The 20836-nt window shown below is 47.6% G+C and overlaps 1 protein-coding gene across 4 annotated transcripts; it reads right to left on the reverse strand.

Annotated features, from left to right (window-relative positions):
* Positions 1 to 9873: 9873 nt before the first annotated feature.
* Positions 9874 to 15635, reverse strand: CCK (cholecystokinin). Of its 4 annotated transcripts, none has more exons than XM_005222549.5 (4): positions 15436 to 15635; positions 14566 to 14717; positions 14168 to 14383; positions 9874 to 10283 (listed from the first exon to the last, which is right to left on the reverse strand). In XM_005222549.5, the coding sequence occupies exons 3-4, from the start codon at positions 14379 to 14381 to the stop codon at positions 10150 to 10152; spliced, it is 348 nt and encodes a 115-aa protein (XP_005222606.2). In that variant the 5' UTR covers positions 14382 to 14383; positions 14566 to 14717; positions 15436 to 15635; the 3' UTR covers positions 9874 to 10149. The 4 variants fall into 4 exon arrangements, with proteins under 4 accessions (XP_005222606.2, XP_005222607.2, NP_001040068.1 ...); XM_005222550.5 differs by lacking the exon at positions 15436 to 15635 and adding an exon at positions 14812 to 15416; NM_001046603.2 differs by lacking the exon at positions 14566 to 14717 and having other exon boundaries at positions 15436 to 15485.
* Positions 15636 to 20836: the final 5201 nt, after the last annotated feature.

The raw sequence follows: 20836 nt of genomic DNA on the forward strand, positions 1-20836 counted from the left end.
GGGCCTCTGTCTCAAAGGTTCAGGGAAGCCAGGCAGCTGTAGCTACAGCCACCATGCTTGAAGGGGAGAGAGAGCAAATGAGTTACTCTACCGACTGGTACAGGAAGCCTCTGAGACAAGGTGACCCTGTATCTGGGTTTCTAGGATGAGTAGGATTTGCCAAGTGGGGAAGGCATTCCAAACAGAGGGTAAAGGTATGGAGGAGAGATGGGAAAAGGAATCTAGAATGCATACTTCTAAGTATAAAGGTGAATAGAAGGACAATAGAGTTAGAGAAACCACTATTTTGCAGAACTAACTTATTTAGACAACAGTGGATATTAAAACCATTGGGTAAGACAGGATAAATAAAGTGGACATATGCCTCCCACAAGCTAGAATGAAAGCTGGTCACAGAACTTAGATGCTTTCTGAGGAGAAATTGGTGGAGGTAGAAAGTTATGAATTACCTGAACTGACTGGGAGGTCATAATAGGGATTAAGTAAAAAAAAAAATTTTTTTTTAATTAAATTTTTGCACATTTGGGCTCCTGGCTGGAAAACACTATATCCTAGGATGATTTTTCTTTGGCCTGTAGAGGGCACTTGGAGACAGCAGAAGACCCGATGGAACCTGTCCTGATGGTCCAATCCTAAAATCAGATGGGTATGCGTTTCCCTGAAAAGTATCAATAATTCAAGGCAGGCAACTGTCCTAGTAGAAATATTGACGAAAGTAATGAAGCCAGGTGAACTGAAGGGAGGCATTCATAAACTAGGGGATGGCATACACACAGGTTTAGGGTATTAGTGAAAAAATTGAGCATAGGATGGGGAAGAAACCACCCCAAATAGCCTCTTGCCACTCCCAGGAGACACAGGAAAGCAATTTTAAAAAACAGTTTACAAAAAAACTATTCTATATTAGGGTATTTCCATCTTTTGAAACAAACCCACCCCCTTTTAATACATCTTTCTTTTAAATAATTTTTTATTCTTTGTTATTGAATCCAGGGTTGGGGTAAGTACTTTTTCAGTGGTACTGAGGATCTCACCACATGAAATCCCAAGGTTCAGGCTGATCAAACTCTAAAGTTCCAAAGAACTGAAAACCAGAGAGGGAAAGCAGGGCCTTCAGCTTAAACCAGCAACATGGAGACTCGGCAATGCCTGGAGCAGACGTGAAAGATCCCAGGAAAGAAAGCAAGATGGATATCTGAGAAAGCGGAGTCTGAGAGGACACAGTGCGCTACCTTAAGGAGCCTGAATTTGAGATGAGACACAGCCCCACCTCAGGGAGACCCACTCTGAGGGAAAAGGCAGCCCTGACTTCAGGAGGTCAAGTCTGACAGGAGGATAGACCTTCATCAGGGGCTTCCCCGGTGGCACCTGCTAATGAGGGAGACGCAGGATTAATCTCTGGGTCGGGAAGACCCTGTGGAGTAGATGATGGTAACCCACACCAGTATTCTTGCCTGGAAAATTCCATGGCTGGCTACAGTCCATGGTGTCACAAAGAGTCGGACATAACAGCAACTGAACCCACACATAGGAACCCCAAACTGAGGAAACAGAGCCTTGCCCTTGAGGAACCTCAGTGAGGGGGAGTACAGTACTCCTTCGAGGAGACCGAAAATGAAGGGAGACACAACCCTGACTCAAAGAGCCTAAGTTTGAGGGGAGACACAGATCTGCCTCAAGGAGACCACTTTGAGGAAACCCAGCCTTGCCCTTGAGGACCCACAGAGAGGGGGAGATACAGAGCTCCTTCAGGGAACCCAAATCTGAGGGGAGACAGCCCTGCAGCAAGGAGTGTGAAGCAGGGGGCAAATAGTCTTGCCTTCAGGAAGTCCCATTCTAAGAATGGAGCCCCATTCTATGATGTGGTTGTTCCTCAGGGAGCCCCACTATGAGGAAATACAACCCTGCCCTTGAGAATCTGCAGTGAGTGGGAGACACAGTACTGCCTCAGGGACCCAGAATCTGAGGGGAAATACAGTCCTCTCTCTAAGAACCACAGTCTGAGGGGGAGATACAGTCTTGCTCAGGGAGCTCCATACTAAGGGGAAATGTAATCCTGATTTCAGGGAGCCTAAATCTGCGGGCAGACACAGTCCTGCCTGCAGGGAGCCCTGCTAAAAGAAAACACAGCCCTGCTTTCAAAGAACCATAGTCTGAGGAGAGTCTGGCTCAGGGAGCCCCACTCTGAGGGGAAACACAGCACCAACTTCAGGGAGACCCAGTCTGTGGAGTGATACAGCCCTGCCCTTGAGGATCACAGTGAGAGGAAGATACAGATCTCCATCAGGGAACTCAGATCTGAGGGGAGACACAACCCTCTCTTCAAGCAACCCCGGACTGAGAGGATACACAGCCTTGCCTTTAGGGAGCCCATTAAGAGGACGGGATATAGCCCTTCCATAGCCAGAATCTGAGTGAAACAGCCCTACCCTCAGGGAGTCCACATCTGAGGGGAGACAACTCTGTCCTTGAGAAGCCACAGTGAGGGGAAATCTAGCAATCCTTCAGGAAACTGGAAGGGAAAGCATGCCCCACCTCAGGGAACCCCACTGTCGTGAAATACAGTCCTGCTCTCAAAGGGCCATAGTCTGAGGGGGGAGATACAGCCCTCAGGAGCCCCACCCTGAAAAAGCAGTCTTGACCTCAAAGAAACCCAGTCTGAGAGGGAGACACAGAGCCCAATACTGAGATTAGAAACAGTTCTGCCTCAGGGAGCCCACTCTGAGGAAACACAGCCCTGCCCTTAAGGATCCATAGTGAGGGGGAGACACAGCCCTCCCTCCGTGAATAGGATTCTGAGGTGAGACATCACCCTGTCTTCAAGGAGCTGCAGTTAGAGTGTAGACACAGCTCTGCCTTCAGGGACCCCTCGTCTGAGGGGAGACACAGCCCTGCATGAGTGAACTTGAATCTAAAGGGAGATACAGCTTTACCTTCAGGGACCCCAATTCTGAAGGGAGATACAGCCCTTTCTCAGGGAGCCCCAAGCTGAGAGGAGAGACAGCTTTACCTCAGGGAGCTCCACTGTGGGGAAAACTCAGCCCTGCTCTCCAAAAGCTACAGCCTGAGTGAGATACAGCTCTGCCTGAGGGATCCCCAGTCTGAAGGAAAATACAGCCCTGACTTCAGGGAGCACAAGCCTCAAGAGAGATGGAGACCCTGCCCTTGAGAATCCACAAAGAAAGGGAGATACAGAGCTCCTTTAGAGAACCTGAGTCTGAGAAGGGAGACATTTCTGTCTTTAGGGAGCCCTAGTCTGAAGGGAGACACCTCCCTACCCAGGGATCCTCACTATGGGGAAACACAGCCTTGCTCTTGAAGAACCACAGCCTGAGAGGAAGATACGGCCCTCCCTCAGGGTGCCCCACGCTAAGCGGAAACACAGCACTGATTTCAAGGAGCTCCAATCTGTGGAGAGATACAGCTCTGCCCTTAAGGATCACAGCGAGGGGGAGATACTGAGCTCCATCAGGGAACGCAAATATGAGGCGAGACACAACCTTGTCTTCAAGGAGCCCCAGAATGAGAGGAGACACAGCCTTGCTTTCAGGGAGCCCCATTAAGAGGGGGGATATAGCCCTTCCACAATTGGAATCTAAGTGAATCAGCCCTACTCTCAGGGAGTCCTCATCTGAGGGAAGAGAACTCTATCCTTGAGAAGCCACAGTGAGGGGAGATATAGCAATCCTTCAGGAAACTGGAAGGGGAGACACTGAAGGGGATACATGCCCTACCTCAGGGAGCCCCAGTGACTAGCAGAAAAGATAGTCCTACTCTCAAAGAGACCCAGTCTGGGAGAGAGACACAGACATGCCACACAGAGCCCGATACTGAGATCAGAAACAGCCCTGCCCCAGGGAGCCCACTCTGAGCCCTGAGCTTGAGGAGCCACAGTGAGGGGGAAATATGGCATTCCCTCAGGGACCTGGAATCTGAGGGGAAATACAGCCCTGCCTCAGGGAAGATGAATCTAAGGGAAACACAGCCTTGACTTTAGGGAGCCCCAGTCTGAGGGGAGAAACAGACCTGCCTGAGGGAACTCAAATCTGAGGGGAGATACATCCTGTCTTCAGGGAGCCTCATTATGAAGGGAGTTAAAACCCTTCCTCAGAGAGCCCAAATCTGAGAGAAACACAGCTCTTCCTTCAGGAAGTTCCAAGCGCTGAGAGGAGAGACTGCTTTACCTCAGGGAGTTTCACTGTGAGGAAATCTCCACCCTGCTCTCCAAGAGACAGAGGCTGAGTGAGATAAAGCCCTGCTTCAGGGAGCTCACTCTGAGAAAACTCAGCCCTGCCCTTGAGAAGCTACAATGAGGGAAGATATAATGATCCTTCAGGAAACTGGAAGGGGAGACACTGCCATACCTCAAGGAGCCCAACTGTTGTGAAAGATAGTCCTGCTTTCAAAGAGACCCAAATCTGAGAGGGAGACACAAACCTGCCACACAGCCTGATACTGAGATCAGAAACAGCCCTGCCTCAGGGAGCCCACTCTGACCAAACACAGCCCTGAGCTTGAGGAGTGAGAGGAGTGAGTGCACCTTCAGGGAAACCGAATCTGAGGTGAGACACAGCGCTGCCTTCAGGGACACGCAGTCTGAGGGGAGACAGCCCTGCATGAGGGAACTCGAATCTGAGGGGAGATACATTCTTGCCTTCAGAAAGCCCCATTCTGAAGGGAGATAAAACCCTTTCTCAAAGAGCCCAAATATGAGGGGAAGCACAACTCTTCCTTCAGGGAGCCCCAAGCTGAGAGGAGAGACCGCTTTACCTCAGGGAGCTTCACTCTGAGGTAAACTCAGCCCTGCTTTCCAAGAGTCACAGTCTAGTGGAATATATAGCTCTGCCTCAGGGAGGGCAAATCTGAGGGTTAAAACAGCCTTGCCTTCAGGGCGCCCCATTCTGAGTGGAGATACAGCTCTTCCTCAGAGAGCCCAAAATTGAGGGAAACACACACCTACCCTCAGGGAACCCCACGTTGAGGAAACACAGCCCTGCTCTCAAAGAGCCACAGTCTTAGGGGGAGATACAGCCCTGCTTCCAAAATCCTAAATCTGAGGGGAGCAGCTCTTCTTCAGGAAGCCCCAGTCTGAGGGAAGATGCAATAGTGCCTCGGGGAGCTTTAGTCTGAGGAAACACAGCTCTGCCCTTGAGGAGACACAGGGAGGGAGAGATACAGCGTGCCCCCACAGGGGTCACTTGCTGCTTTCATTCTTTCACTGCCTTCACAGGGGTTCAACCGTTAGTACAGGAACTCAGATCACACCAGTCGTGAGGCACTTGACCAAGAGAAAATACCACCAAGACTTCTTCCAGCCCAGTGTGATCACAGAAAGAGCCCTGCCTCAGGAAACCACTCTCAGTCACACAGCACTTGGACTTCCCTGGTGGTCCAGTAGTTAAGAATCCACCTGCCAATGCAGGGAACACGGGAAGATCTCACGTGCCAGTGTGCCACAGATACTGAGCGCCCCGACCCGGGTCCCTCCCGCTACAGCCGCCGCTCGGACGATGAGAAGCCAGGTGCTCCTCAAGGGAGAGTAGCAGGCCGGCTCTCTGCAGCTGGAGAAAGCCTGAGCCCAGCAACGAAGATCTAACACAGCCAAAATAGTAATAATAAATAAATCAGTTAATTAAAACAAGAACACAGGACAGTCTGAGGGAGAGACATAACCCTGTTTCATTCAGGGTGCCTCACTATGAGGCAAAACAGCCCTGCTCTTGAAGAGCCATTCTGAGGAGATACACCCCTGCCTCAGAAACTCCAAGTCTGAGGGGAGCAGCTGTTTGTCAGGAAGCCCCAGTCTGAGGGAAGATACAGCCCCGCCTTAGAAAGCTTCAGTCTGAGGAAACACAGCTCTGCCCTTGAGGAGACACAGGAAGGGGGGAGATACAGCATTCCCTCAGGGTCGCTCGCTGCTTTCACTCTTTCACTGCCCTCACAGGGGTTCAACCGGTAGTGCGGGAACCAAGATCTCGCAAGATGCGAGGGGCACGGCCAAAAGAAAAAAAAAAAACCCGCCAAGACTGCTGGGACCCCAGTGTGATAACAGAAACAGCCCTGCCTCTGGAAACCACTCACAGTCACACAGCTCTTGGACTTCCTGGTAGTCCAATGGTTTAAAATCCACCTGCCAATTCAGGAGGCACAGGAAGATCTCACTGTCAGGCGCCACAAATACTGAGCGTCACCTCCCTCCCTACGCCAGAATCACGGCTCCGCTATGGGAAGCCTCATGTCCCCAACAGTGAGTAGCACCCCCCCACCCCCCCCTCCCCGCTCTCTGCAACTAGAGAAAGTCCCGGCAACAAAGACCCAGTGCAGCCAACATAATAATAATAAATCAATTAGTTAATTTAAAAAAAAGAAGAAGAAGAAAAAACAGCACAGTCTGAGGAGAGACACAGCCTTGTTTCAGGGTGCTTCCTATGATGGAAACAGAAACACAGCTCTGTTCTTGAAGAGCCACAGTCTGAGGGCAAGATACAGCCCTGCCTCAGAGAGCTCACTCTGAAGAAACACAACCCTGTCCTTGAGAACCACAGTGGGCAGGAGATAACAGCCTCCCTTCACAAAACCAGAAAATAAGGGGAGACACAGCCCTCCCTTAGGGAGCCCCAGTCTGAGGGAAGGCACAGGGCAAGGCAGAATTCAATGGGGTTTTCTAGGGGCAGGCAACTGCAGCACTGGGGGCCATTGGTAGCAGAGACCCACAAGTGCAGGCCAATGTTTAGCGACCTTATTCAGAAGAGAAAAGCCAGAGAGGTGTTTTCTCCCAAGCCCCCCAGTATATAAATCCTTGGTCTTCCCAGAGACTTCTGTTTGTCACCTGTGACACTAAGTAGACTAGCAGAATAACAGCAACAGCATGCATGTGATTCCTCACTCTCCTGGTTACCTAACTTCTAGCCACCGGCTGTGTTCATCACCCTGGGGTCACTAGTCTGTGAGAAGCTATTGCCTTGTGTGCTCAGCTGTATGACTGGCTGACCCACCACAGAAATGGTTGTTTGGCTCGGGAACTGGGTAGGAAGATCCCTTCATTTGCATCAGCTGATGCCCAATCTCTGGCCCCCTCTGAGGCTGCTGTCAAGGCTAGAGCTCTGACAAGCAGATTACACAGGGGTGAAGACAAGGGGCTTAGCCAGGTGTCAAATCCCTGGGACTTTAAGAACATGTATTGTGGTACTTCGGAGAAGGCAATGGCACCCCACTCCAGTACTCCTGCCTGGAAAATCCCATGGACGGAGGAGCCTGGTAGGCTGCAGTCCATGGGGTCGCAGAGAGTCGGATACAACTGAGCGACTTCACTTTCACTTTTCACTTTCATGCATTGGAGAAGGAAATGGCAACCCACTCCAGTGTTCTTGCCTGGAGAATCCCAGGGATGGGGGAGCCTGGTGGGCTGCCGTCTATGGGGTCACACAGAGTCGGACACGACTGAAGTGACTTAGCAGTAGCAGCAGCACTGTGGTACTTCTCAACCCTTAATGGTGAAGGATCAGTTGGTTGGTTTTATTTTTCAAACTGATCTGTCATGGGCCAATATTTTTCTAACATGCAATAATGATAATTTACAGAAAAAAATAAAATTAAATAATCGAAAATGCAAGACCAACTTCTTAATTACTAGACTCAACAGACATTAAATTACATTTCTAAAGTACATTACATGCACTCAATGGAACTTAGCATTTTTACTAATTTGGAATTGTTTTTCATTTCAGTTTTCCTCCACTCAAATCTGGAAAGCATGAGCTGCTCATTAATTAGAGGTAACCATAGTTACCAACTTGTCTTCAAAAATACATTTAAGAGTTCCTTTTTTTCCTTGAGTTTAATTCTACAAAAAGAATTTGTTAGTGGCTCTTGTTCCCTTTTCAGTTTCATTGAGTGATTTTTCAAACCCTGGAGCCATTTGGCAGTCATATTAAAAGTTCCAATATTAAGATTAAAAAAAATCACCCATTCTTAGAATAAACAGTCCAGGGCCCTGAATTATCCAGTTTTGAAACTTCAGCTGACTGGGAGGGTTAACCAGCAGGTTGGCAAAGAAGTGGGCCTGAATTCTGCAGATTTCAGTGTGACTTTCTACAAAGAGGAGCTGGCAACCACAGGAGTGGTTTTTTTTAAAAAAAGTGTCCACTTGAGGGCATTGTAATCTTCTGTAGGGGAGGAATGGATGCCCATTTCTTCAGTTAACTAAGTTACTAAGTATAAAGAAATTCACTGACACCTGATCTGCTGCCGCGTTGATTAGATGTCCCTTTGAGACTGGCTCCAAGGGCAGCTGCCCAGCTGTCCTGCCCCTTAATTCAGCCAGCTCTGCTGCTCTGTTCTGTCCCTTCCTTTGAATATTATTAGTATCTGCCATAATTCCTGAAGCACTGTACTGTGATTTTGTGAATCTCCCACTGGAGCTCTTGGTAGCTGTACCAGCCACATCAGCATAGTACCTGACATACAAGTGTGTTCCATGCATGTTGTTGGGCCAGCGAAGGGCTTATAACAGTACACACAAGATGGTAAAGAGAGCAGTTGAATCCTTTTCAGAATGGAACTTGGAAAAAGATCAAACAATGTGAGTCACTCTGGCTACAGTCCCGAAGTGTTAGGGCAGGAAAGGCTTGAACTCGTGCCAATTCTGCCTGCCATGTGCCCAGACCAGCATGTGAGCCATGGGAACGAAAAGGTAGAAAAGTTGCTAGTCTTGGAGCTTAATTAGATATAATATTCCACTTGTCAGAAACTTCTCGTGCTGTCTTGAGATTTTTCCAAACCAGAAGGCTCTTGGGAGTTATAGTATTCAGAATTAAGATAATAAAATAAGCCACCCAATCTTAGAGAATACCTTGATGGCGTGAGTGACTTGGGTTTTTTAATTTCATCACATCTTGAGACAATATTTCATCAAAATCCTAGGGTTCCATTAGAAACTACCAGATCCTGATAGTCAAAGAGGATGCAGGAGTAGGCCTGGAAGACTGTGTGGGGGACTTTTCTTGAACTTAACATAACCTAGGACTAAAAGTGCAATCTGGGGCACAGCAAACCCATCTCCAGGAGACATCCCTTAGTTCTGGCTCAAGGAGTAAAAGAGGGAATTCCTAATGGCCAGAGAGCGTAAATATTTCCTGTTTTTCTTTTCTTCTCTTTCATGCCACAGCCCCCTGGCAAACACATAGCCACAGTGGTTAAAGGTCAGTCATGAGCCTGGCCAAGGCCAAACCTGAGGAAGAGGCAACTGGCTCTTAGATAGGAGGAGTTATGATCTCAAGAGGGTCTCATCAACCCCTATTGCTTTTTTTCACTCACTGTTCTTCCATTACTCAGACTCAAACATGGGCCCAAATATGAGAGTGTATGGCAGAACAGGATAACCAGAGCCAAGTTTTTGGGTGGAGGACCAAAAAGAAGAGTCCCAGGAAACTGGAAAGTTCTGGGGAGATTGTAGAGAGAGAGAGAGAGTAGCTCAGGAAGGCAACCCCGTATAGTCATTCATGAACTCCAGGCCTCAACCTCAAGCCATGCATGCTCGGGTCTGGTCCTAATTGGCGTATCAAAGACTGAGAACTAAAGTAATACGTAGACTACCATCTACTTCCCAGACTGTCACTGGATGGTGTCCAACTGATATGGAACCAAAATGCAGTGTTCCTTGTAAAGTGAATTAACCACCGTTCTTTCCAATGTCTGTCTCCTTTGGGGCTTCCTATTGCATCAGGCCACCTGGGGCCTTTGCTGAATAAAACCCAGGTCCCTTTTCTCTGATCATCGACTGCAGGGATTCATCCTTTGGTCCCATACATCAGGAATCCCTCCTTGAACTTTCTGAAGACTAAAGGACTTTTTGCCATTTGTAGACACAGAGAATGAGGAACAGAAGAAAATCACTTTAATAGCATTGTAACACATTAGGACTGGGGGTCACAGATAAGGAAAACATTTTGTCATCCTTTTATACATTTCTGCCAAGGTGTGAGGTTGTGTTGGACAATGATACAGACAGATTTTTCACATTGAAAACTTAATAAATAGATACTTCAAATGTCAGACATCAGAGACGAGTTATGAGTGTGATTGTTTTCTTATTCTGCCTCCTTTGAGTCAGGAGGTTGCTTCCTATCACACTGCTGAAGGCCAGGTCTTCTAGGAGGTGTATTCAAACTCCTCAGCGCTGCGCCGGCCAAAATCCATCCAGCCCATGTAGTCCCGGTCACTTATCCTGTGGCTGGGGTCCAGGCTTTGCAGGTTCTTGATCACAGACATTCGGCCAGAAGGAGCTAGGGGCAGAGAGGAAGGAAACAGGATAATTATATCTAAGAGCATCACTAGTTCCTATTGTAAAGGCAAATAATAGAAAAGGCCTGGCAATATGTAACATACACCCTCTTAAATGTATCAAAGAGTTATCGAGATAGTGAGATTGCTGGGCCAAAACCTAAGAGAAAAGAAAGACCCATGTCTGTGTAACTGGAGAGAGGGTAGTATTTTCTAGTTGCGGTGTAGTTTGCAATCTGTAAGAATTTAGGTTAATTAATTTATTCTCGCCTTTCATAGCTGAGACCTGCCTAGGTTTTCCTACTGCTCTGGGTGTTTTCCCTTATGTAGCAGGATTTCCCCAGTAGTACCCATCTCTAAAGTTTATCCCTTAAGGGTCTTTCCTGGTGGTCAAGTGGTTCAGGCTCCATGCTCTCAAGGTAGGGGACATGATTCATTCTCTGGTTGGGGAACGAAGATCCTACAGGGCAAAAAAATAAAATTTACCCCTTAATATCCCTGAGCCTACCTGACTCTTGTCAAGGCAATGTGATGAAAATATTTTGATGTTAGAATGGCTTTTCTAGAATGGAATCCAATCTCACTGCTAGATAAATGCTGTTTTAAAATTATTAATTTGAAAGGTACCTTCTTTTTCTAAAAAAAAAAAAAATTATATTGAGAAAAAGGCACACCAGCAGATTAAAATCTTAGCATCTCAGAAACATTCAAAGAAGGGTGGGCAGAACAGAGGTAGTTTAGTTCAGCCATTTTGACCAACATGCAATCATTGAACCTGAAATGGGCCCATGGGGATGGGAGTTGAGTCCTTCGGAACAGGAGTCCAGGTATGATTCATGTTGAGTGGGCAGGGCCATGATGAGGCATGTGACTGTTCTGGCCCACAGATCATAGACACTGGCATCCTGGGGATAAAATTAGTATCATACCTTCTGTTGTACAAACCAAGGGGCAAGAACAGTCCCTCAGGGATCTCACTGGGCAAAGCCCAAGTGGCTTCAAGAGCAGAGGGGTAGAGGCTCACTTAATGGTTACTATTATATTGGGGGCCACTGTGTCCCCACTGCTCACAATGCTGGCATTGAGCCCTTCTGTACAAGGCTGACCTTGCCAACTGCTGCCCAAGCTGCATTAAGTCGGACCACAGCTTATTTATTGATGACACTGCAGAAGCAGGTATCCTGATAATCAAATAAAGCTAGCTAAATTTAAAATCAGAAACAACCCTATGGAGCAATGTCCCCACACTTTCTTCCTGTTCCCTCTCTTTCCCCTCCCCATTACTTCTCAGCCTTGGGACTAAGCATCACCCCAGCACATTCCAGCTCTTTTGCAGGGGTTGCCAGTCTATGCAGAGGAAATCAGCCTTTGCTGTTCAACACCTTTCAGATGAACTATTAGTCCCTGCATTCAGTAAAACTCTCAGACCCAGTTATCTGTACAGAGTCACACCAAAATATGCCTCGTCCTCCTGCCTGTTGCTGCTGAATGCCCCCTCCAAGGGCTGGGCACCACTGGAAATGCCACCTAATGGAAGCAACATGGCAGCTTCAGTGTGAGCAGCAACCTCCGTGGTTTTGGTCGGGGGCATCGTGTACAGTATGGAAGCTGTGTCTGTATCACCCATAATTTCCCCATTGCACACATGTTTCTGTGCATTTACCAGAGTCCTCACTCGCTTCCCCATCGCGTACACAGAGCAGGCACTTAAAACCAACTCACACAATTGAAGGGCCTAGCTCCTTGAAACTTTAAAACTTGTAATGAGCAGTACAGCTGGGAAGCTGAATGGCTTCCAGACCCTCTGGAGAGGGCAGGACTTGAGTAAATTCCCAGCCCTTATGCTGCCGAGATGTGCTACCCATCTAGCACCCAATCTTCCAGAATCCCAGCTTCCACACTGACACAATGAGACCCTACTGCACAGGGTTATTGTGAGGACAAAGAGAAACAACACAGATGGAGCACTGGACTGTGCTGGGCTTGGGGCAGGTGTACACTAATAGAATTCCTTCTCTTCACATCACTGACATCTCCATAGACAGTTCTTAATGATAAACTCTTGGGCTCTCCCCAAAGGGTGCATTATCTTGTTTAGAATCTTTAAGCATGGCATATACTACAGTTGAGTAAATATTCACTGTGATCTCAAAATGTATAAAACAAAGAAATTGTATAGATGGAGATACTTATTTCTAGTTCATATCTGTCAAATAGAAGAGAATGATTTTTTTTTCCAGCTAGCACTGATCCTTGGTGTTGCTAGCTAAAGTTTCAAGTGACGATTCTTCCCATATGGGTTTGTTTGTCACTGCAGGCTGAAGGCAAAGGGCTGAGAAAAGACAGCAGGAAGGCCCTTCCAGCTAAGAGTTGTGGTATAAAGTCACTGTGAAGTGTCAGTTCTGGGGAAATCATTTGGTAACTGGCTTCTTTCCCAGAACTGTTTCTGGTGGATCTTTCCTGAAGGTAGGAAGGGGCTTCCAGATTATGGTCAACGAAAAACCTAGGATATTCAACCCATATCCAAGGACAGATTTTAAACTACTTTCAGACAGACAGACAGCAGGAACCTCCAAATTTTCAGACATTCTCTGTCATCTGTCTAATATTTCCACATCTTTCAATATCATTAGGAGGAAAGCAAAATAGAAGATGGTAGTTGGGACAATCCCCCAATAAGAGGATGAAATGTAATGCATCATCTTCTATTTTTTTCCCTTCTGAATTGCCCTGGTCAAAAAGGTCCCTTCTCACCTTCCTATGGAATTGTAGGAGACTCTGGACAGCCAAACCCTTTATTTTCTCCCCATTTTATCAAGCCACAAGTTAAAATTCAAATCCAGGCCCCGGAACTCCAGCAGTTAACGTTAAGAGAGACTTGTGGGAAAGGAGCCCACCTCCCACCTCTCCCAGCAGCATTTGCTAGTTTTTCATCCAGCCATATTGGTTCCAATTTAAAACACGGCTTTACCATTAGTGTCACTTTAGATAAAGTTGATAGGAAAAAAAAATCTGTCTCAGTTCAAATCATGATTTCCAAGGACCCTAGAGATGAACGAGCCTCCCTCTGAACCTCACGAAGAGCTAGAAAGAGCCGAGGGGAACCCCACCTCATGCCCTCTTTACAGATGAGACAGTCAGGCCCCGGACAGGGACAGGGCTGTCCGTATGCCACTCAGCTACTGAGCTGCTGAATTACTTTATTCCTAGAGAAAGACTCTGATGCTGAGGAAAGTGTGACTTGTTTAGCTCCTGCGGCAGTTGGGTCTGTGTCTCCAACAGCAAAGTGAAAATAAACACATCTCTTGCTGGGTCATCATCTTAAACCACTGCTAAAAGAGGACTCAACACTGCTCCTGATTCTTTCTTCCTGTTACATACTTCCATGAAAATCGACACATAGTCACTTCTTAGACTGTTGCTGTCAGCTCTCAAGTATTCTTAGCGCTGACCATTGCCTGCTAGAGGGTTTCCAAATGCAGTAGCTGGGCAGCTCCTGTCCTTTATAGTCACAGTAGAGGGTGTTTAGTGGATCTGCAAACTCTTTCTGAGTTAGTAATTTGCTCAGTAATCATCTTTTAATATCTTTACAATATGTTGAACCTAAACAGCAAACACAGTACCAAAAATTAGTTTAAAGAAAGCTTTCTCTTACTAAATTAAGTCCTGTCCCTTCCCTCTCCGTTTGCTACAAAGGAGGTACAGAAAACTGCACTGTCTGGGGCAAGCAGAATCAGAGAAAAGAAAGTGAAACACCTTTCTCCTTATCCTGTTGCCCAGGTACCCCCTGGCTCCCCAGGAGTCTACCCGCCTTCCCCAGCCCAATGGTAGAGAAGAGGGTCAGGCCTGGAGACAGAAGGGAGGGACAGAGAGGCAGCCTGCGTACCTTTCCGAGCCTGCTGGATGTACCTGGCCAGCAGCGCGCCCAGCTGTGCTCGGGGCTCGTCGTCCACCCTCGGCACCGCCCTCAGCTGCCTCCGAGGCGCCTCCTCCGCCTGCTGCGCCCGAGGGCCCGTGGGGTCCGCGTGAGGCATCGGCTGCGCCAGGGCGCCCGCCGCCAGGACCGCCATCAGCAAGCACAGGCACACGCCGCGGTTCATGGCTGCGGGGAGCAGAGGGAAGGGGACGTGAACGAAAAGGTGGGGCATCCGTGGGCTCTTGAGGAGGGTCGGACACCCAAGGTACAGAGAAGGTGGCTCAGCCCAAAGGCGCGGGGCTCCGGATCCGCTAGGCAGGTGCCAGCATTAGGGAGCCGGTGACCGCAGCACGCGCGTTCGGACGCACCGCGTTCCTCTTTGGGGTGAACCGCAGTCGGGGCCCGGGAGTGGTGTGGGGGACGGAGAGAGACCCTGTCCTCTGCCCTGTTTAGCAGAAGGAATGTCTTCTGTTTTCCTTTAGTTTGAGGAAGTGTTACAGCGTTGTCTCTCTTCTCCTAACTGGAAAAACAAGAGATTAAAGACAGGTGAAAATTATCCGAAAGGGACTACTCTGTAGGAAAAATAAGAACCTTGAAGAAAAGAGGCACCTTACCAGAGAGCTCAGACGCTTCAAACAGGGAAATAAATGGTGAAAAACTGAGAAGCACGGCTTAAAATATGAGACCAATACATAAACGCCGTATTTTTCAAGTTTCCTCAAGGTGCTAATGGGAATTGGCAATGAACAACTATGTAAAACGCAGGCAGGGTTTTAAAAAAATCAGAGATCTGCGCTCAGTCCTCCGGCGTCCGCCAAGCACCGCTGCGTTTTAGATCCGCGCAGATAAAACACTGGGATGGTTCTATCCCCCAAACCTTGAGTTTTCCCGCAGTATTCAGAAAATGAATTTAAATTGAAAACCTCTCGGTAGTTTATTCGAAAAGATTGCAAAGTACACTGGACCGCTGTGTAGTAACATCTAGCGAATCGCGATTTGCCCGCTAACCCGAGCAAATAGATGCTCCAGCGTTGCCTGCGCTGGAGAACAAAGCAAGCGAGTACAAGTCTGTAAACCAGCCCTATCCACCCAGACCGCACTGTCCTTTGTGACTTGGAGAAGTGTCTTTCGAGCTGTCGGAAAGAAGAAACAGAAAACGGTAAAATGAAATGGAAGGGGAACAGAAGTGAAGACCCATTCTTCGAGGACACTTGGATCCCCGAGAGCCGGGAACCTACCTTCGGAATAGGACGCAGCCGGCTTCGCGTTCCAGCCAGAGCAGAAGTTCAAGGTAGGCGGGCAGAAGGCTGCCTCTTAAATAGCCCCGCCTGAGTCGTTGGCCAGTCATCTGTTTACCCAGTACTGACGCAGAGGGGTAGCGGCACGTGCTCCGAGGGCGGCCGCCGGGGCGACAATAGATTGAGGTGGCTGCTGGGAGAGAGGGGGCAATGGCCATGTGGAGCCGGGTGGATGGCGGGGTGGGTGGCGTCAGCCGCGTCTCGGTCGGGGGGACTTCCTCCCCCAGCTCCGTGCACCCCCTCTCCCTTGCCCATTCCAGCGCGAAGCTCCCCGTCTTCAGGATGGGAGACCTAGGAATGGGACTCTCCTGCGGGATGGAGAAGCTGCCCGCGCCTGTAGTTCGCTTTGGGGACCAGAGGGGCCGGAAAAGAAACCCGGGATAGGATGGAGTGGCACTGGACAGTGCTGGGTGTCAGCAAAGTGTAATTCTGAGACGGTGGCAGTGTCAGCCCCTCTTGGAGCGTCCCAGACTGCTCTGCTCTGGTCTTTTAACTTTGTTCTCAGCCCCTTGATCCCAGGATCCCGAGGGCAAGGGTCCCTGTGTCAGCGAAAGGGCTCCTCCACGGCTGGCTGCGGGCGTCGCGGACCCTGCTTTACGTAGTTGTAAAACGAGGATGAGTCTATTGGGCTTTGCCCGGAGTTTGGGAAAGGGCTGTGTTTTCTTCCAAGCGGAGCTACGTCCTGCCCGCGGCGCCCTCAGCTCCTGTCGCCAAGCGACGCCAGCGAGTGTCCCCAAAAGCCCCCCAATCGCCGTTCCCCTCTGGCATCGGCATCTGCCAGTCCCATCTTCCCCAGCTTTCACACTTGAGCCGGTCCCCGCCGTCTTTGAAATAAAGACCTCGCTCTTGTCACTCACCCCCCTAGTGGGGACAAGGGAGGCCGCGGCAGCTGTGCGCCCTTCCCTGTGGGGTCGCGCTCCTGGCCAGTGCGCCACAGGGGTCTACACCCACCTCCGCCCTGAAGCCGTTTGGGTTAGAGTCATCTAGTTAGTGCTCCAGTTCTCCCGGTGCTGCAAAATTATTGACAACCCCATTTCAGCAACCGGGGAGCCAACAGAAGCAGCAACTGGCCAAGGCTTCTCCACAGTTCCTGGAGCCTCAGCGGACTGAGACCTTCCAGCCCGAGACTTGAGGGTAGCCACCCGCCCCTCCCCCCTTTTCCCTTCCTGAAGAAAGATCTGGACCTGATTCTTTCAAATCAGAATCTGTACTCAGCTCCTGGGATGGTGGGACTGTGGTGTTGAGGTGGGTGGGGAGCCTGGGATGCTTAGTGGGGAGATGCCTCTGGTTGTTGTCCCCTTTCTAAACTCTAGCTTCTGCTGCTGCTAAGTCGCTTCAGTCGTGTCCGACTCTGTGCGACGCCATAGACGGCAGCCCACCAGGCTCCCCAGTCCCTGGGATTCTCCAGGCAAGAACACTGGAGTGGGTCGCCATTTCCTTCTCCAATGCAGGAAAGTGAAAAGTGAAAGTGAAGTCGCTCAGCCATGTCTGACTCTTACCGACCCATGGACTGCAGCCTACCAGGCTCCTCCGTCCACGGGATTTTCCAGGCAAGAGTCCTAGAGTGGGGTGCCATCACCTAGAGGCTGCTGCATTTCTGCAATCTAAAGACATCATTTTTGAAACAGAGTTTCAGGTTAGATGTTTCCCAGTGATTTTCCCAGGAGGCTACTGTGTAGTTCACTTGGTGAAACTAGTTTTATTTGTGACTGTGGTCAAGGCATGTCTGAGAACATGAAGTTGTTATGGAGCATAATCACCTAAGAGGCTTGCTCAAACACCTCCTAGAGTTTCTAATTCAGTAGGTCTGAGATGGGGCCCAGAAACCTGCATTTCTGATGATTTCCCTAAGGCTACTGCTGGTGGTGATGGTCTCCTGACCACACTTTGAGAACCACTGCTACAGAATTTCCTAAGCCAGTTACTGAACTCCCTCCCCTCCATCCATTTAGTTAATATTTATTGAACGCTTTTCCTCCTGTATTCTCATTTTCTCAAGTCTGGTATCTGGGATCATCTCCCTAATAAATCATGTGCCCCCAAGGTTTTGTCTAATTTCAGCATAATCCTACCAAGGACACCAACTGTCTATCAGACACTATTGGGACACAATAGGGAGCAAAACAGGCAAAATGCCTGTATTCGTGGTGCTTCCATTCTAGTCAGGAGACAGAAAATAAATGCCACATGATGTGAAAGGTCTCTACTTTCATCCAGGAAATGGAAAGGGTGGGAACCACATCCAGATGTGTCACTGTAGACAGCAGAGGTGAGTGAAAACCTGTAACTGTTTTCTGATTTGGAATCTGGAAATTTCCATCTAATTGTGCTGAAAATAATTTAACTGAGATCCCATTCAGAGTTGGAGAGGCATCCCCCCAAAGCAGCCCTTGAGACAGGGATGTGATAGTTTCCATGCAGGATTTTTTTAAAGCCATGGGAAGTATCTCAAAGACATATGTCCATTTTTCGTTTGTAGAAAACTGAGTGAAATTTCCAGGAACACACAAGATCCTCCTACTTTATTTTTCATGGAATTTAAACTTGTTACAGTGATCTCCATTTAAAGGAGGTTAGGAGATTGTTTGCTGTGATTAGAAATGTGCTTTAAGTCTTGTGTTTGGGATCTTGAATTTTTTTTTCTCTTGAACTTGTATTGAAAATGCCATTATTTGTCCTGGAATTTTCCAAAGGCCCACATAGCCAATGTCATCTGCCATTATATGGAGCAATTCAGCAGAAAAGAAAGAAGGAGCTGTGGTGGTGAACCATTTCCTCTTACTAATGATGAGTTCCCTCAGAATCTCTTAAGATGAGGTGCTCACAAAAGCAAGGCTGAGACAACCTGGGTGCAGGGAGATTACTTGGGAGTGATCTCAAGGAAGTAAGAGTAAGGGAGCAGGGAAGAGAGAGAAGGAAATCAAGTGCATGTTAATGAGGGGGATACTGTTGTGGACTCAATCCCACTGAGGTCTCTGTGAGATAACCCAAGGGACACATCTCATAACCAGCACCCCCAAGCCTAGAAGGACAACAGCTCCTGAATAAATATTTGTTGACTGAACTCTTTATCTCTTTCAACATCTTATCTGCCAACATGCCAGAGGATAGGAACCATGATTTACTCACCCAATACAAGAATTATCCTGGACACATGCTAAGTGATCAATACATGTCCACCAAGGAAACAACTCTTAGTTCAGTTGACTGGATTGATTAGGTGTATAGTAGTAAGTGAAAAACCCTTTGTTGGCCTCTGCTTGGGTTTTGGGCTCTCAAATAACCATAGGAATTGTTTTTAACACAATCTCTTTTAGCCAGGGATGTAAGAGCCACCAGAAATGAAAGGTCGTCTCCTGAATAAGTAACAGGAAAGAGGAGAGGTCAGCAGCCAGCCCATTGATCCTCACATGCAGAATGAGCCACTGCTTTTCAAACCAATCCTGAAAAGCCGGCAGGAATGGCAGTTGTCAGGGAGACCATTCACCGGTGTCTTCAGATTTGTCTTTAGTATCACTTTCCTTTGTAGAAGTATTAAGAGCAGCCTCTATTGTCCATAACTGGGAAAAGTTAACAAACAGGGAGACTTAAGTTCTTTCAGGGGAAGTCTGAAATCTTTGTGGTCCTGCTGATACAGATTCCCTCTGAAGAGGGGCCTCTCGCAGCAAAGGACAAGCATATGTCCCTGCAACATCCCAGCCTCCAACGGAGACATGTCCTACCTACCACCCTGGTTGCTCCTTTAAATTAATTCCCCTCCTTTAAATTAATGCCAGAGGACACAGCTGTTGCTGGACAGCCTTATCAGGGAAGGTTCTTAGTTTTATCAATTCAAGTGGTTATTAAATTCAATAATAGGCCTAAGGGCACGTAATTCAAAAATTTATTAATTTAAATTAAATTTATTAATTTAAAGATAGAAAAGGGTATGTAGTTAAAATGAAGTCTCCAGCTCATCCCTGTTTTTCCCCAGAGGCAAGGAGTGCTTCTAGTTTCTAGTGAATTCTTCCACAGAGAATCCATGAACACACAAGCAAATCAAATGTGTCAAACACACACACAAATAATTTCCACTTGGAAGTACATAATATACAATGTTTTCTGCTTTACTTTTTTCATTTAAGATATGTATTAGAGGTTGCTTTGTACTATTGGCATAATTCAACCTCAGTGTCTATAGAAACTCCAGTGGATGGATGTGTCTTAATTCATCTAACAGTGCCCTACTGATAAAAAGTTAAATAGTTTCCAATATGTTCTAATTATAACTGAGGCTCCTTGATATATATCATACTGCTCATGCACAGGTTCCTAGAAGTGGACTTGCTGAAAGAGTATGTAGACTTAAAATTTTGATAAATATTGCCAAGTTACCCTTCAGGCAATGGTTCCCAGCTGTCAAAGACAGCATATATATCTTTTCTTGTTTATTAATGCTTCAGCTCTAGATGCTTGGCCAGCTCCCTAGCTAAGCTCACTACCAGAGAACATTAGTTCTGAGGTGGTAGAGAGCTGACCCTACTAAACCACTGAGTTTAATCTTTGGGTCACCAAAGATTAAATCTGTGGCCTGTGTGTGTAGAGGGCAAAGGGTGGGTGATACTTCTCAGTGTGACTGACACTGCTCTCTAGGTGACATTTTGGACATTTATGAAGAATTTTGGGGTGAGCAAAATAACAAGTGGTGCCTGCTGGCATTTGGTGGGAGGGTGCCAGAAGGCAGTGTCTGGCCACCTGCTGGATGGACAAGTACATAATGTGGGATGACCCCCTGGGTATTCACATGTGTGAAAAGCTTGTCTCTAGTTATTCAAGACTAGAAGCTAATTTCATGTAACTTAAGTAAAAAGCATTTTGCCACAGTTTTAACATAACTTAACTTTTCCACTGATATTAAGAAGAGGTGGCAAGAACACACAGAAGAACTGTACAAAAAAGATTTTCACGACCCAGATAATCACGATGGTGTGATCACTGACCTAGAGCCAGACATCCTGGAATGTGAAGTCAAGTGGGCCTTAGAAAGCATCACTACGAACAAAGCTAGTGGAGGTGATGGAATTCCAGTTGAGCTATTTCAAATCCTGAAAGATAATGCTATGAAAGTGCTGCACTCAATATGCCAGCAAATTTGGAAAACTCAGCAGTAGCCACAGGACTGGAAAAGGTCAGTTTGCATTCCAATCCCAAAGAAAGGCAATACCAAAAATGCTCAAACTACTGCACAATTGCACTCATCTCACATGCTAGTAAAGTAATGCTCAAAATTCTCCAAGCCAGGCTTCAGCAATACATGAACCATGAAGTTCCAGATGTTCAAGCTGGTTTTAGAAAAGGCAGA

The sequence above is a fragment of the Bos taurus genome, chromosome 22, assembly GCF_002263795.3.
Source record: "Bos taurus isolate L1 Dominette 01449 registration number 42190680 breed Hereford chromosome 22, ARS-UCD2.0, whole genome shotgun sequence".
Taxonomy (NCBI): domain Eukaryota; kingdom Metazoa; phylum Chordata; class Mammalia; order Artiodactyla; family Bovidae; genus Bos; species Bos taurus.

Excerpts from the sequence above, each read along its gene's own strand:
- CCK (XM_059879876.1), bottom strand. The coding sequence starts at position 14,429 with ATGCCCCACCTTTTCGTTCACGTCCCCTTCCCTCTGCTCCCCGCAGCC. Across the intron at positions 10,284-14,167 it reads CATCCAGCAGGCTCGGAAAG|CTCCTTCTGGCCGAATGTCT; the intron begins GTACGCAGGCTG and ends CTCTGCCCCTAG.